General features: G+C 40.3%; 1 protein-coding gene across 6 annotated transcripts in view; it reads right to left on the bottom strand.

Annotated features, from left to right (window-relative positions):
• Positions 1-5,246: 5,246 nt before the first annotated feature.
• LOC132017992 (24-hydroxycholesterol 7-alpha-hydroxylase) overlaps positions 5,247-16,728 on the bottom strand; it is a 90,012-nt gene continuing 78,530 nt past the window's right edge. For all 6 annotated transcript variants that reach the window (XM_059400316.1, XM_059400311.1, XM_059400314.1 and 3 more), the window contains 2 exons: positions 8,465-8,552; positions 5,247-5,510 (listed from right to left, as the gene is read on the bottom strand). In XM_059400316.1, coding sequence (XP_059256299.1) covers positions 5,439-5,510; positions 8,465-8,552 — 160 coding nt within the window. In that variant the 3' untranslated portion in view covers positions 5,247-5,438. The remainder of the gene's footprint in view (positions 5,511-8,464; positions 8,553-16,728) is intronic.

The raw sequence follows: 16,728 nt of genomic DNA, 5'->3' as shown, positions 1-16,728 counted from the left end.
AAATGCTGTTGCTTGTGGGTCACATTTGTCTTATGGAAGGATACAATGCTGCTTGGTGTTATGAGGCCATATGTTGCAGCCAGAAGCCCTGGTTCAAACCATGCCTCCAACACTTACTAGCCCTGTGATCTGGAGTTACTCACTCAGTCTCTCCAAGCTCCATTTCTTTTATTTGTAAAATAGGAATGATAATAGAAACAAACTGAACATATTGGACTAAATGTGTTTTTGAGACTAAAGTCAATTGATGGACCAGTGAGCTTAGCCAAGTGAGCAGCATATTATAACAGTTCACACAACGAAAGGTCTTACTGTTGGTTTCTAGAAAGTAAAAGGCATTTTGTCAAGAAAACAGGTAGTTTATACAAGTTGTACCTGAGTCAGTAACACCCTTTAGCCATTGACTGAAATGGAGAACTATGGGGATGTTTATTCTAAAATCTTACCTAAGACAAAAGTCACTGCACTGATGGAATTTGGGTGCCGTGGTCCACCCTTGTGGGGCTAGCAGAGGCGACCACCGGCTCCTGGACTGCTACACCAAGGGGCATGGGACCCAGAGCAGCATTTGTGGGGAAGGGTCTTCCTTCTTTTTATTTGAGTATAATTGACACACAACATTACATTAGTCTCAAGCATACAACATAGTGATTCAAGAGTCGGTATGTTATGTGGTGCTCACCACCAGTATTAGTTAACCCATCCTGTTACATCACGCTTATAGTATCATTGACTGTGGTCCCTATACTGTGCCTTTTATCCCCATGACGTATCCCTTGCATAACTGTATCTCCCACTCCCCTTCACCCATTCTCCCCATCTTCCCACCCCCTCCCCTCCTGTTTATTCTCAGAGCAGCATTTCTGAGTGCCGCCCAGCATCCTCCATCAGAGCAAAATCTGTAGACAGAGCTCCACTTAGAAAGGTAAGCAACTGTGGGGGTTATTTCCTGCCATGGTCTCCATGTTTGTGTCCCCAACAAATTCATATGATACAATGCTAGTGTCCAAAGTTGAGGGCATTAGGAGTGAGGACTTTGGGAGATGATTAGGTCATGAGTAATCCTCATGAATGGAATTACTATTCTAGAAGAGAGCCCACAGAGATTCCTCACCCTTCCACCATATGTGGACACAGCTGGAAGGTGGTGGCTATGCAAAATACCATCACAGCTACATTCTGAACTCCGTTCTCCTCACCTGACCACCATGTCAGCTTCCCCTCGAGAGCTGTCACCCCACCCCTAACTGCTTGTTCTCTGAAATTTTAAATGAAACAGTCTGTCCTCTGGCCACAGCCTTCTGCCTTCACTGGTTTCTATTTTTTCCTACTACACTGGTTCTTCAACTTCACAGGGAGCCCAGTTCCCCAGCTGTTTCTTCTTTTCAGCCTTCTTCTGCCTCCTCTTCCTTCCCTATCTATCCGATGCTCCTTAGGTTACTGTCAACCAAGCTTACCTCTCCTGCCACAAATTCTTCCAATGGCCAAAGTCCCAATTTGTATTAATTCTATTTTTTCCAGCTGTCTTGCAGGCTAATGGAAGTTCCTCAAGAGCTCAAACACAAAACTGCCATGGCATTTCATCATGAAAATATCTCCCCTCCCCTCGATCCTGCGCCCACTTCTCCATTCCCTCACTCAAGAAATAACTCACCTTCTACTTGACAGGGAAAATAAAATCTGTCAAATGAGAATTTGCTCAATTTCCAGCTACTGCCCCTACCCTGAGTTCTTCCTCCTTGCTTCTTTCAGAGTGAAATATGTCACCTTCCTGCCTCCTGTCTAGAGCCAGTTCCTGTGTGTAGGATCTCCATCCCAGTTCCTCCCATCTCAGAGGTCTTGCACAAAAAACTGTCTTCTCTATTCCCTGTTATTTCAATGTATTTCTCTCTACAGGCTTCTTCCCATAAGCTCTGAAACATGCTAGTGTCTCCCCTGTATAAAAGAAAGGGAGGAAGGGAGAGAGAGAGAGGAAGGAAGGATGGAAGGGGTGGAGAGAGGTGAGGAGGGAGAGAGGGAGGGGAGGAGGGAGGGAGGGAGGGAAATCCTTTCATGTCCCCTTCCAAACACCACTCTTCCTTTTCTCCCCTTCACAGGAAAACCCCTTCCACATTATATGTGTGTCTCTGTTTCTCTCCTCCCCTGCCTTCTTCAGCATACTGCTTGTGCAACAGCAAGTCTATTCTTCGACTGTGTTTACATGGGCTTCAGCTAGAAAAAGTACAACAACACCCCCTATAATTTTGATAACCCGCCTCCTAAGATTGGGCTACAAGTTCAACATCTACCCAGATCTTGACAAACGCTTGACCTCAGACACTTTCTGAAGGTCTATGGAAAGGATAAGGACTTGGCCATCTTGTGCTTCCATGGAAGGCATGCCTTCCAGTTCATCAGCTGTAAGAGAGATTACTCCCACTTCCACTGTCAGATCACAGTGGTGTCTTCAAGCTCTGATTGTCCTTCAAGCACTACCATTACCGTGGTGATAGGCCAATAGATAGATGGACAGATCCCTAGGATTCCAGAGCAAGATCATGCCTTCTGCAGCTGAAAACTATTTATCATTTGAAAACCAGCTCCTGACATACTTCTCAGCCTCCAATGCCTGAACATGCCAAGCGAATATTTGACCAGAGCCGCACATCATGAACTGGGTATTGTTATATTCATCAAGTATATTATCAGGACAGCTCCACAGCAATCCATTATATAATGAATATCGTACATTTGGGATCCAGTTGGAGTTACAGTCAGTTACATAAACAAGTCATCACCAGAAGTCAGTTACATAAACAGGTCATCACTTACCTCAGTTAGGCTGATGCAGCTCTCTCAATCCACACCTCTGGCCCACTGGGTATGACTAGCTGACAGAGGAGAGAAAACATCTTGGGCCCAGATGACATACTGGTTGGCTTGATACGAGGGATCAAACCGACATCTCCTGTGCTCAGCCACATTCAGGAGAGCCCCCAAAGGACAGTGGTGAGGAGAAATTCTCCCACCGGGCAGAGTTTTGAGCAGTATAGTTGGCCATGTCCTTTGAATGGAGGGAGAAATAGTCTGAGGTAAGAATGTACATAGACTCTTGGGCAATGGCAAGAAGTTTGGTTGGTTGATTAAGGCCGGAAACGAAATTTGGACAATGGCTGACAAGATGGAAGCTCTTCCCAAAGCTGACACAGCTGTGGCCCAGCTGAATGCCTGACCTACCAGAAGAGGGCAATACAGAGTTCTTACTACACCATGGCCAACGGAGAGAGACAGCCACTTTGAACTCTTTAGCCCGGACATAGCAGTGATTTAGATACATAGTATAAAATCTTAAGCTAGGGAAATAAATAGATATGGGACCTCCATATTTCTCTTACCATTGTTTTATTTTTACCATTTTTATCAAAGTTTAATGGATCTCCTGCGTCTGCATCCTTTTTTAAAGTACATCAACTTGTCAGCTAACATTTACCCTTATCAAGCAAGAGTATGGAGATAAACACTAGCCCTGAGTGGCTGCAAATTCAGCTGAAATGCATATTATAGGCAAATATTGTGTTTCATTCTGGGCCTCAGCTGTTCGGGAAGACATGCCTGCCCGAAGAACACTCCCGCCATATTTAGCAGACCCTGCCAGGTCTTCTAAGCTGCTTCCTTCAGCCCCTCCCATCTCTAGACCCCAAACCTGCTAAGCTAAGCTGTAAGCTGGTAGCTTGGCTTCAGAATCACTGTATTAGCCTAGAAGAGTTAATGCACTCCAGGGTACTTAATTTTCTCCTAGGGAGTCATCTGCTCATTGGTAGGAAATAGATGACTAAGCAATCATTATCAACTCTGCAGGATAATTCTAGCAGAGGGGAGCAAATAATCCAGAGGACAACATGCACACAAAGCTTATTTATTGTGAAATAAAGGAGGCAAGCAGCATTTTACTGAATATTAGAGGACAAATCATGACATCACTGAGCACTCTGTTACTAGTGTCCTGTGTTTTTCCTGGGGCATGACAGGTTTTCTTTTCATGGTTTCACAGTAAATATTTCAGACAGAAGTCCTAAGTAATACATTCAAATGCTTTTATTTGCCTTGACTTCACTTTACTTCTGTTTCTACCCACAAAAATATTACCTCTTTACCTATAATTACTAATGTCTTGAATCAAGAGTACTTTCACCTTCATTAAAATACAAATCAATATATCAATCAGCATACCTTTACTGAATAAACCTTATACAGAAGGTGTTGTCCTGGTGTAGCTGAGCACAGAAAGAGTGTAAGACATGCTCCCCATCTTCACAGGTCTTAGAAAGCTATCCTTTTATTCATTGTTTCAGCACTAGTCTTGTTTACCATAAAAAATTATATTAATAGGACTTAAGAATTGCAATTGCTGGGCGCCTGGGTGGCTCAGTGGGTTAAGCCTCTGACTTTGGCTCGGGTCATGATCTCAGGGTCCTGGGATCGAGTCATATATCGGGCTCTCTGCTTGGCAGGGAGCCTGCTTCCTCATCTCTCTGTGCCTGCCTCTCTGCCTACTTGTGATCTCTGTCTGTCAAATAAATAAAATCTTAAAAAAAAAATTAAAAACAAAAAAAGAATTGCAATTGCCATTTGGGAATAATAATGAGAAAACTAAAAAAATAACTGTTTTAATATTTTCTTAGACTCTAAGACTTTTAGCCTTTTTCAAAATAGAAATTTAAGTATGTGGCCTTCATAGTTTACTAAGATTTTCATTCAAGTGGCACTATTTCTATTTAAAGTTTAATACAGTTATGCATGAAACCAAATTGCAACTCCTGGGGAAATGCATCTTTTAAAAATCATTTAAACATCTTCTATAACCCCTGTATTCAGACCTCGTGAGAGTGATGTCAGATTCTTGGTCTACTCTTAAGTTACCAAATACACCTACCATTTAGACATGCTCTTGAACTAAATCCTAAAACTAAGTTAAGCAGTATGTTTTAGCAGAGCTCAGGTCTAGATGCTGCCAGGCTAGTGGATGGGGACAATCACTCTTCCAGAAGGCCCCAGCCCTCTTTAGACCCAACAGATGTCATTTTCTTTTTTTTTTTTTTCCTATTTAACATATTATTAATTTTTTATTTTTTATAAACGTATATTTTTATCCCCAGGGGTACAGGTCTGTGAATCACCAGGTTTACACACTTCACAGCACTCACCAAAGCACATACCCTCCCCACTGTCCATAATCCCACCCCCTTCTCCCAAATCCCCTCCCCCCAGCAACCCTCAGTTTGTTTTGTGAGATTAAGAGTCACTTATGGTTTGTCTCCCTCCCAATCCCATCTTGTTTCATTTATTCTTCTCCTACCCACTTAAGCCCCCATGTTGCATCACCACTTCCTCATATCAGGGAGATCATATGATAGTTGTCTTTCTCTGCTTGACTACGACATATCAGGGAAATACAGATGTCATTTTCTTTGTTTAAATTCAATTCGGCATTGTCCTTCTGGCTGTTGGACACCCACCAAATGGAGAGGATTCTAAAAGCAGAAATGTAGAAGAAATATAAAAATTAAGAGACATAAGGTTTTAGACCAAAGGTTTATTCAAGTGTAATTATCTCTAAAAGTACAAAGTCTAGGTTTGGAAAACCAGATGTGTTTGCTTTATGTGTCTTATAATGTCAAGAATCAATTTTAGCCTTCCACTGAAGGAATGGATATTTGCAACCTGTTCTATCAGCCTTGAGGGTGGGCGGAAATCAAGAACAGGGAAAAGACAATCACTCCAATTTAAGTCATCAGTCTATTGTCAGGTTTGAATGCAACAAGACATAGAATGGGCTTCTTAACACGGAGATTCCTAGGGGCATTGACAGAATGAGGTGCAGGGTTGTCATGGACTCCTTGAAATTGCAACTGCAAATTTCTGGGTATGAAAAGTTACATACTTTTCTAAAAAAAGGGATCCATAGTTTTTGTGAGATTATCTAAGGACTCATGACCCCCCAAAAGGCAAAACAGAACAAAGCCAACCAAATGAACAAACAAAACTTTAACGTATTAGCAAAAATGTGCTTGCTTTTGCAGGAGAAATGAAGTTGGTCTTATAAATGCTCAAAATGAACAGCCCCTATTGTTAGCATCTGGACACTGCTGCCTAGTTGTGGATCTTGGAAAGCTCTATAGTATTTGTTTAGTTCTTGGTTCTTAATGAGTTAAAATTAATTTCCTAAGACTTTTTGAGATAAAATAAAACACTGGACTCCAGAAAAATTAAAATTGGGGGTTCTAGAATTTGATTTTTGCTACTATGACAAGTATATTTCTTTGGGGAAGCTAATTTCCAAGCCCAGAGATGCCCCCATGCTTGACAAGAGTGTTCAGAACATGCCTTGTCAGCCCATCCCCTCCCATCTTATACAAGAGCCTGGTACTTTGAAGGTCATTCCCTGTATTTTTGATCACCTCATTGTACCAATCCAACAATTGCATAATTTTAATTTATCTCTTTCTAGAATAAGAATTATGAAATGAAATGCCCTTTGAGATCATGAGAATTCATTTAGACATACTTTTTACAAAATGAAATAATATTTCTTTTTTTCCCTTTTGTGGGATATTTCTTTAAAAATGTTCTTAGTGGGACACCTGGGTGGCTCAGTGGGTTAAGGCCTCTGCCTTCGACTCGGGTCGTGATCCCAGGGTCCTGGGACCGAGCCCTGCCTCAGGCTCTCTGCTCCGCGGATACCCTGTTTCCTCCTCTCTCTCTGCCTGCCTCTCTGCCTACTTGTGATCTCTGTCTGCAAATAAACAAATAAAATCTTTAAAAAATACGTTCTTAGTATGTCAAAACAGAAATAGAATGTTGTGTAGCTCAGTATAATAAATATAACTAATAGAATTCTTAGCTAGGAAGAGAGAACTGGGCAAAATCTTGCCAAAGAAACTGGTGAAAATTACTGATTGCTGGAGTTAGGTTTACATGGTTTTGACAAATGTCATCCTTCTAATCTGGTAAGGCATTTCTGTGTCCTCTCACTGGTGGGAAAATATTTGGATGGGGAATCAGTCCTGGGCAAAATTGTGACATCCAACTCAATGGACCAGGAACTGGTATTTTGTGAGTATATTCCTGGCCCTGATCTTCATTTTGATAATAAAACTATACTTGCTGAGAACCTTTGTGAAGGGTTTTTTGGTTTCCCTTTCATGGTAGGATTTTGAGGGCTCTTCATCGCTGGTAGTTAATGTACTCAAAATAGAAGTGCAAAAGAAATCAGGAGAAAGTGCTGAAATGTGCATATTTATGAGTAATATAATATTGTCTGTGTCACTTAGGTACTTACATAATTTCTATTGAAATGTCACCCAAGAGTTTTATTTATCCCTCCATACATTAGCCTTATTATATCAAGAGTAAATCAAAGCACAACAGGCTATGGGAACAGCCCTGAAATTGCAATGCTTAATTTCTGAGCTTTATCCTCAGTTGAAACAGCACATTTTATCCAGAGTCTTCAAAATTACTTCCAAACATCTAGAATTGAATTAAACTTTCCCTGTTGCCTAGGACAGTGGTCCTCAAAGAGTGTTATTCTGACCAGCAGCATCAACAGCACTGGGAACTGGATAAAAATGCAAATTATTGGGGCGCCTGGGTGGCTCAGTGGGTTAAAGCCTCTGCCTTCCGGCTCAGGTCATGATCCCAGGGTCCTGGGATTGAGCCCCACATCATGCTCTCTGTTCTGTGGGGAGTCTGCTTTCTCCTCTCTGCCTGCCTCTCTACTTGTGATCTCTGTCAAATAAATAAATTAAATATTTTTTAAAAATGCAAATTATTGCCCCTCCCTAGATGTCCCTAGATCATGCAGTCAAGGGGTGGGGGTCCAGTATTCTGATTCCAGGTCATTCTGATGTTTGCACATGTTTGAAAGACACTAGTCTAGGAGAACAGACCTATAGGAACACAGAGGAGTTCAATGATTAGACAATTCAATGATCAGTGGTAGGAATAAGGTCACAGACTTTTCATTCTTGCTTACTGTCTTTACTGTTGCTTACTGTCTGCTCTTTTCTTCCATGCTGTTGCTTCCCAAATGGACTAAGGTCTATGACTTGCCTCTAAAACTGATGGTTCATTTTGAGACCCATAGACACACCTCTTTAGGGAAATAAGCCCAAAATTAAGGCCATGTCAATTTAGCACAAGAAACAATGTCAAAAATTGGTGAATTCACTGGGGACCTCCTTAACACTGTAAGTGGTGGGAACACTGCTATTTGGTGCTGGTCTTATGGTTCCATGACATATAGGTCAGATCCAGAAGTAAGGGAATTAAGGGGTATCTTCTCAGTCCAGTTCCATGTAAAACACCTGTTAAGATTAAGCCTACGTAAGGAAATTAGCAGCTTATCTGTAGTAGTTAAAACCAAGGTGTTAGAATTTATACCAAAATTAAAAACCGTGATATTTAAAATTCTGAAAACACTTACCTGCTTTGGTAATGGATCTAGAAGACGACAGTCATATTTATAAAGTATTAAAATAATGCATATTTGAATCTGTAACAGAGCAAACCACCTGAAAAGAAAATATGAAATTATCACTTGGTTGTGAAAGATGCATAAATATCTACCAAGAGAGAATATCTAGAAAGCATGCATATATCAGAGCAAGGATGCTCTTTTTCACTTTAGGAACTTTTACCATTAAAAAGATAGAATCTGGAAAAACTTGTTCTTTTCTTTTATAATACTGTCTACTCCAGAGGGTAGCTTAAAAATGTATGTAAAATGCTTAGCCAGTGGAAGTACTAACAAATGAGAGTCCAGGTTTCTTCAAAGTTCATATCAGTGCTTCCCATCATGGTAGCCACTAACTATGTGTGGTTATTTCAACTTAAATAAATTAAAGTTAAACCAAATGAAAAATTTCAGATCTTCAGTTGTACTAGCCATATTTTAAGTACTCAATAGCCGTATGTGGCTACTGATCTCAATACTGGACAGTACATCTTTAAAACATTTTGCATGATCACATGAAGTTCTATTGGACACTTGTCTGATCTGGACTCCTACTGCCCATTAGAAATTACTGCCTAAATGTTCATAGGCAAATACCCATAACTACCCCATCACTACCAAATTTCCCATAACTATCACATTTATTATTCCCTTTGTAACTCTTTACTCAGATGTCTCCAAACTTTTTGATCATACACCCTGATAATGAAATATTTGAGTATACCCGACAACACATTGATACTCATTTACTGATAAAGTATATACACATACTACTGTATTAGTTTACTACATACTTTGCAAGACACAGACACACACAAAGAGAAACTAAAAATATAGAGAAGAATATAAATGGAATTCTGCTATTTTTTTCTTGCATCTCAGTGGGTTGTTTTGAGCTCTCCTTGGGGTAGGCAATGCCTCGTAGGGGTCCTGGCTCTTAATGAATACAATTGGCCCAACAGGTCAGAAAATTTTAAGTCATCAGAGACTCAATCCTTTGCTTCACTTTCTATATCCAGTTAAGCTCTAGGTCCTTTTGTTTTATCTTCTCAATACTACCTGATCTCTCTCCTTATCTCTAGTCTCTCCACAATTGCCTCAGTGAGGTTCTTCATGATTGATCTCCAGGATTACTAAATTAGCTCAGCTTCAAGACTAATCTTCCTGTTTCCAGTTTCACTTCACTCTATTTTATCCTTCACTCTACCACTGGAGTGAACTTAAAATGTAAAACTATCCTCATTTGACACAATCACAGACATAATCTGTCAAATGCTTCCTATTTTCTTCCAAATGCCATAGGAGAACACGGACAACCTTTGAAAATATGCCGCCTCTCTATCACCCCAACTTCCTCCCCATTGATTCCTCTTTGAAACCCATGCTCCAGCCACCCTAACATCTCTTGAATGGTGACACTCTCTGTTGCAGCTCAGTCTCCTCTGGAGGCATTCTCTGATCACTTGCTTCAATGACAAGGCATGCTTCCTCTCCACTTCTGTGGTCCCATGTACACACCTCAGCCATAGCATCTATTGCACTGAATTGCAATTGCTTATTAGCCATTTCTCTCCTAGAGGAGGAACTGTATTGTTGGGACTTATCAGTGCAGAGTACTGTACTGGTGCCTAATCATGTTCTGAATGTAATATAATGGAAGAATCAATGAATGAATAGATGATGGAAACAAATTCAATTTCCGGTCCTTTCTAGCTTTCTTTCTCTGTGCTTCAGTGGCACTTTACATAGTCTTCCACCAATGTCTTTACAATCTGACTATATCCTACTATATTACAGTTAATTAATTGCAAGCCCTACCCCCTTATAAACTATTGTATTCACCAATGATGGGAACCACTGTTCCATTGAATCCTCAATATTCATTGAACAACTGAATGATTATGAGTGATCTTATATTCATTTCAGATAATTAAATTTGTTGCCTACTAGTATTCTTGAAACATCTTGACTATATTTTACTTCAAATGAAATCCTGAGTACTCCAGCTATTGTTAAAACCCACTTAGATAACACATCACTTCTTCACAAATATATATAATGTGAATTTGACCCTACTTACTTATATGGGCTAAAAACAATTTATTCTAAGGACTATCAATGTCTGTTAGAGTAAAATATATACAATATTTACTCATTTGAATCAGAAAGCAATTCTAAGAAAAAGCAAGTCTGCTAATTTTTGTGCAGGCTCAGAATTTCTCACAACTAAATTTCTGTCAAATTCCTAACAAAATGGAACTTCCACTTCTGGCCATGTCCTGCCCTAAATAACTCAAAAACTGAGTAAGAAAGGAAAAAAAAAAACAGCAAAACTGAGCAAGACTTACAGTGTAGGATGGAAATTTCCAAGAGAAAAGAAATAAATGAGGTGAGTCCTGCAATCTACAACTCACCATCCATGGCAGATTCCAGGTCACAGTGCAAGGACGGAAAAGCCCACACAGACCTGAGGGTCTCATCACATTAAAAAGACAGAGATCAAAGTTCAGGGAAGAATTTGGAAGAAAGAATAAAAGAGAGGAGAAAGTTTCACAGGGGCAGCAAGAGTGCTTCCGAGAACTACATGGGAGTCTCCTTGGGTATTTGACTGAGTACTGATCTCAGCAAGTGAGAGAAAGCTACTGAGGTGGAGAAGAAAGATGAAAAAGAAAGCTAAGGAGCCATAAGCTGAGTAATGCACAGGACTCCCACAAGTTATGGAAGCTTGTGTTCCCACCAGAGTGGGAAGATCCTGTAACAAAGACAATTGATTAGGTCTTTAAAAGGTTATGGCCGTGGAAGTGGTATTATTTTATCTTAAAATTAAGTGTCACTCCTCAAAGCTTAATAACAAGTCTTCAAAACTTGTTTTTCTGAGCAACTAACTACATGCTACAGTAAAGCCTAAAACTAAAGGAATACAATAAAATTTAGTATCTGTGACACTTAACATCTATGTCTTGAGTTTATTAAAAAAATAATCATGCCTAGAAGAAGCAGGGAAATATGGCATGTAAGTAAGAGAAAAACCATTCAAAAGAAATAGATGCTGAAATGACAGATCTCAGAGATAGCAAGTTAGATATAATCCAGACGTTCAAAAAGGAAGAAGCACAATGCAGAAAGAAATGGGAAAATTTAAAAAATCAGACTGAATTTATAGCAATGAAGAATATAGTCTCTTTGATGAAAATACACTGGGTGGGATTTACAGAAGATAAGCCACTGCAAAAGAAAAGATCATGGTACTTATTGGAACAATGGAAAATATCCAAAATGAAGTACATAGATTAAAAAGACTAGGGGCGCCTGGATGGCTCTGGGGGTTAAAGCCTCTGCCTTCGGCTCAGGTCATCATCTCAGGATCCTGGGATAGAGCCCCGCATCAGACTTCCTGCTCAGTGGCCTGCCTCACTGCCCCTCTGTCTGTCAAATAAATAAATAAAATCTTTTAAAAAATAAAAATAAAAATAAAAAGACTAAAAAAAAGAAATAAATGGAGTATAAGTAACCTATAAAATAATATCAAGGACTCTAGCATACATGTAATTTGGTGATGCAGATAGATAAGAAAAATATTTGAAGAAATAATAGCCGAAACATTTTAAAATTTGTTAAAACTATTAATATACAGAGCTAAGTACAATGAACCCAAAGCAAAAGAAACGTAAAGAAAACTATTCCAAGGCAAATCATAACCAAATTATTAAAAAAAGTGACAAAGGAAAAAATCTTAAAAGTCATGGGGGAGGAGGGAGACAAAATAAATAAGCAAATTAATTAATTAATTAAAATGATGACAGACTTCTCATCAGAAATTATGAAAGCCAGATGACAACAGAAAAACATCTTTGAAGATTTGAAAGAAAAAAAAGGAAACATTGTTTTTTATAATAATACACTAACTCTATCATGAGAGAGACCAGCCTTGATCATTTGGGGGTAAATATTTAATTTCCTCTTTATAGATATGGAGCATAATATCTCATAGGAAAAAAAGATGATTGCCTTTCGGGGCTATGTGAAAGAGAGAAAGAGAGTGTTGAAATGGCCGTCAGTTATTCAGTAGAGAATTTGAAGAATACATATTTTGAACATATCTTAAGAGAGGGGGAGATGGTGTGCCATGCCCACGAAGGACTGTTTTGAAGAACTCAAGTCCGAAGGACAATGGTGGACAGTCATGCCAAAAGCCCCCAGTGTTGTTCTACACTCAGGCTTGGAGAAATGCACCAATGGAGGAAGGTGATGGATATTGGAGTGAAAGCAAATCCTTGGGGAAGGGATGAAGCGAAAAGGAGGGTGATTGCTCTGCGGCTATTTTGCAACAGACAAGCACAGCTGTGTTACAGGAGACAATGGTAGGGATAGGGGACTTCTGTGAAGTGCTTTTCTCTTGGGCTATGGTAAAAGAAATATATATTTTTAAAGATTTTATTTATTTGAGAGAGAGAGAATGAGTAGGAGGGGCAGAAAGAGAGGGAGAGAGAGAGTCTGCAGCTGACTCTGTGTTGAGCACAGAGTCCAACTTGGGTGTTATGAGACCTTGGGGAACTTGGGGCTCAATCCCACAACCCTGAGATCATGACCCAAGCCAAATCAAGAGTCAGACACTTAACTGATTGAGCCACCCAAGTGCCCTAGTAAAAGAAATATTTTATGTGCAATTAAAAAAAAATTTAGTTAGTTATTTGAAAGAGAGAGAGAGAAAGAGAGCATGAGTGGAGGGGGAGGAGCAGAGGAAGAGAGAGAGAATCTCAAGCAGACTCCTCGCTGAGCACAGAGCCCAATGTGGGCTCAATCTTACGAAACAGGAGATCATGACTTAAGTTGAAATCACAAGTTGGATGCTTAACTGACTAAGCCACCCATATGCCCCATGTGCAATTTTTTAAAAATTTTATTTATTTATTTGACAGCAGAGATCACAAGTAGGCAGAGAGGCAGATAGAGAGAGAGGAGGGGAAGAAGGCTCCCTGCTGAGCAGAGAGCCCTATGTGGGGCTCGATCCCAGGACCCTGAAATCATGACCTGAGCCGAAGGCAGAGGCTTTAACCCACTGAGCCACCCAGGCATCCCCCCGCCATGTGCAATTTTTATATTTTCTTGACTGTACCACAAGCAGACCTCATTTTATCATCTTTCACAGACACTGCTTCTTTTACAAATGGAAGGTTTGTGGCAACCCTGCACTGAGCAAGTCTACTGCTGCCATGTTTCCAACAACATGTGCTCACCTTGTGCCTGTCACATTTTGGTAATTTTCACAGTATCTCAGACTTCTTCATTATTATTACACTTGTTATGGTGATCTGTGACCAGTGATTACTACTTGCCAAAAGTTCAGCTTAGTTTATAGTTAGCGTTTTTTAGCCATAAAGTATTTTTAAAGTCGGGTATGTGCAGTTTTTAGACATAATGCTATTGCGCACTTAATGAACCACAGTGTAGCGTAAACATGACTTTTATGTGCACTGGGAAACCACAGATTTCATTTGACTCACTCTAATTGCTTTGTTGTGATGGTCTGAAATCAAACCTGTATAATTTTTTAAATGTGCAGTCAAGAGTGATGCACTTACATGGTCCTGTGAGATAGTGTCTTGAAGAATAAAGAGATAATAATATAATAGGAGGTGTGAAGAGCCTCACTTTCCTATCTCTGCTGGAGACAGTGTGAAGGAAACAGCACCTCATCTTCCATGAGGAACTGGGACTGGAGCAAACATCACAGAACACTAAGGGTCAAATTTGGAGAAGACAACCAAGGGTGTGGATATAAGTCATAGGCCCTTCTTCCTTACCCCTCCTGGAACAGTGACAGTTATGGGAACAGTGAACTGTCACGTTATGTACTAAGAGTTCTTATGATAAAATGTGATCTCCATTCATTGAACCATTCGGTATTTATTGTCTTTCCATGCTTTATGCTCTTCTAAGTGCTGAAGTTAACAAAAGTTATTTCCATAAACAAACAAACAAACAAAAACCCACTCATGCTTTCATTAAAATGCTTAAATTCTAGTCTTAGAGTAGGCAGCAAATAAATAAACAAGGAATGCATATATGAGGTACAAGAATAACTACTAAAATAATAAGTAAGACAAGGTAAGAGAAAAAGGGAATGATGGCATGTGCTACAATGTTTCAGGTGAAGAGGTTCTCCAGGAAGAGGTGACATTTCAGCAGACATTGGAATGAAGGACGAGAATGCGCCATATGAATATCTGGGTACAGAATTCCATGCAGAGGCAGTAGAAGGTGCACAAATCCAGAGGAAGAAGAATGAGCAACAACGAGGAGACTAGTATTGCCAAAGATGAGCAAGAAGCTGGGAGGGGGGCTGCTGAGAGAGATACCCCTGGCAAGTAGAGAGCCCATGGGGCATGCTGAAGACTACAGTTTATTCAGTGAGATGGAAAGTCATTGGATCATTTTGAGCAAATACAACTTAGGTTTCAGAAGAATTATTCTGTCTGCTACACTGAAAATGAAACACAAGGTGATGTAGATGAAAGCCAGAAAACTGATTAGGAAGACTTTACATATTTTTCAGACAATAGAAAGTGGTGACTTGGACCAGGATGGTAGACATAGTCATGAGTCAGAGTGAGAGACTGGATATCCTCTGGATGATGGGCTTTGCCTTATGGATGTGGAAGACACAGAGTCAAGAGTGACTTTTGACCTGCAGATGAATTTCGGATACAGTTGCTCTTTACCTCAGCAATAGTGGGGACGGAAGGGAGAGCAGGTTGAGGAGCTGTCTTCCGGAGCTCAGTTTTGGACCTGTTAAGCATAGCTTGCTGTCCAGACATGCAGTGCAGACGCTGAGGGGGAGGCTGGGTAAACGGGCCTGATGTTTAGGAGGGATTCAATCAGGACTGGAGACATATGAGATATAAATACAGGGTCATCATTCTGCAGAGGATTATTTACAGCCGTGGGACCAGAGAGCTCACTTAGGGAGGAAGTTAAATAGAAAAAAGAAAAGAAAAAAAAAAAAACCTAGAACTCTGACAAGAGAATTCTGGGACACTCCAAAATATGGAGGTCAGGAAGGTGAGAAAGATGAACAAAGCACACTGGGAAGGAGTAGCCAAAGTAGTAGAATAACAAAAAGAGAGTGGTATCTCCTAAAGCCCCATGAAGCCCTTATAGCAAATGGAAAATGTCGCGTGCACCAACATATGAAATTTGACATCAAAGTTCCCAGTGACTAAAATGACCAATTCTCAGTACTTAGCTAACTCCCTTCTTGGAAGTAAATCGGATGAGATCCCTTCCTCAGATAACTGAGCTGACGTTTTGGGTCAGGAGAATAAGCAGGAACTTCCCAATAGTCAATGCTTACCTGGCAGCCCTGAAGAAATACTGGCTAATTCTGCATTTGTGAATTACACATCAGTTTTACAGGTTCCACTTGATCCAAACAAATCCTGTTTTCTTGCCACTCTGGCTTTAGCCCTTCCCTGACACCAGTCTGCTAAAGAACAGTGCAGTGCTGTGAGCTGGGCCCCCTGGCATAGAGGGCCGTTGGCACTCGTTCTGTCCAGTCCTTAGAGCAGAGGCACGGTGGCAGCCTAAGGACAATAAACACTCTGGAGGGCAGGGTGGTGGCTGCTCCAGGAAAGAAGGCTCTCAGGGCAGAGGGACAACCTGTTCCAAGGCACAGTCTCACAAGGGGCCCTGGAACATCGAGGAGTCAGTGAGGGCTTCACACCCTGCCTTCCAGGAGGTGAGGTGATGAGAGATGAAGCTGGCAGAGCAGGAGGACCCTGTTCGTGGAGGGTTTGAGTGATAAGGTTGGGTCTTTGATCCTGAATGTGCTGCAGACCTAGTGAATAAATTGTGCTTATTCAAAAATTTTACCTGTGTGTGGAAACACCGTCTCTTTGAGCATTATAGAAGGGCCTCAACATAGAGTTCCTTTATGACGTAGAAGGAGAATGGAAACAAGACCGATGTTCACAAGCTATTTAAGCGTAAACATGTTAGCAATACTATATAGGTTTTGATTAGAGATAATTAGAAAATATATTTATCAATTCATTAAAAGAGCTTCCCACTATAGTCCATAAGGCATTTCCTTAACTAACTCGAGTCCCTGCAATGTTCTTTAAAATTATAAAATTCCACTTCCCATTTGGTAAAATGATAATGGAGGTTTTGACCAATGCATGCTGTGTATTAGAGAGGTCTAATATTTTTTCTTCTTTTATCTTTGAGTGTTA

This window comes from Mustela nigripes, chromosome 5 (assembly GCF_022355385.1).
Source record: "Mustela nigripes isolate SB6536 chromosome 5, MUSNIG.SB6536, whole genome shotgun sequence".
In the NCBI taxonomy this organism is placed as follows: Eukaryota; Metazoa; Chordata; class Mammalia; order Carnivora; family Mustelidae; genus Mustela; species Mustela nigripes.
Note: the sequence above shows the minus strand (reverse complement) of the source record. Positions and strands in the feature narration are given on the sequence as shown.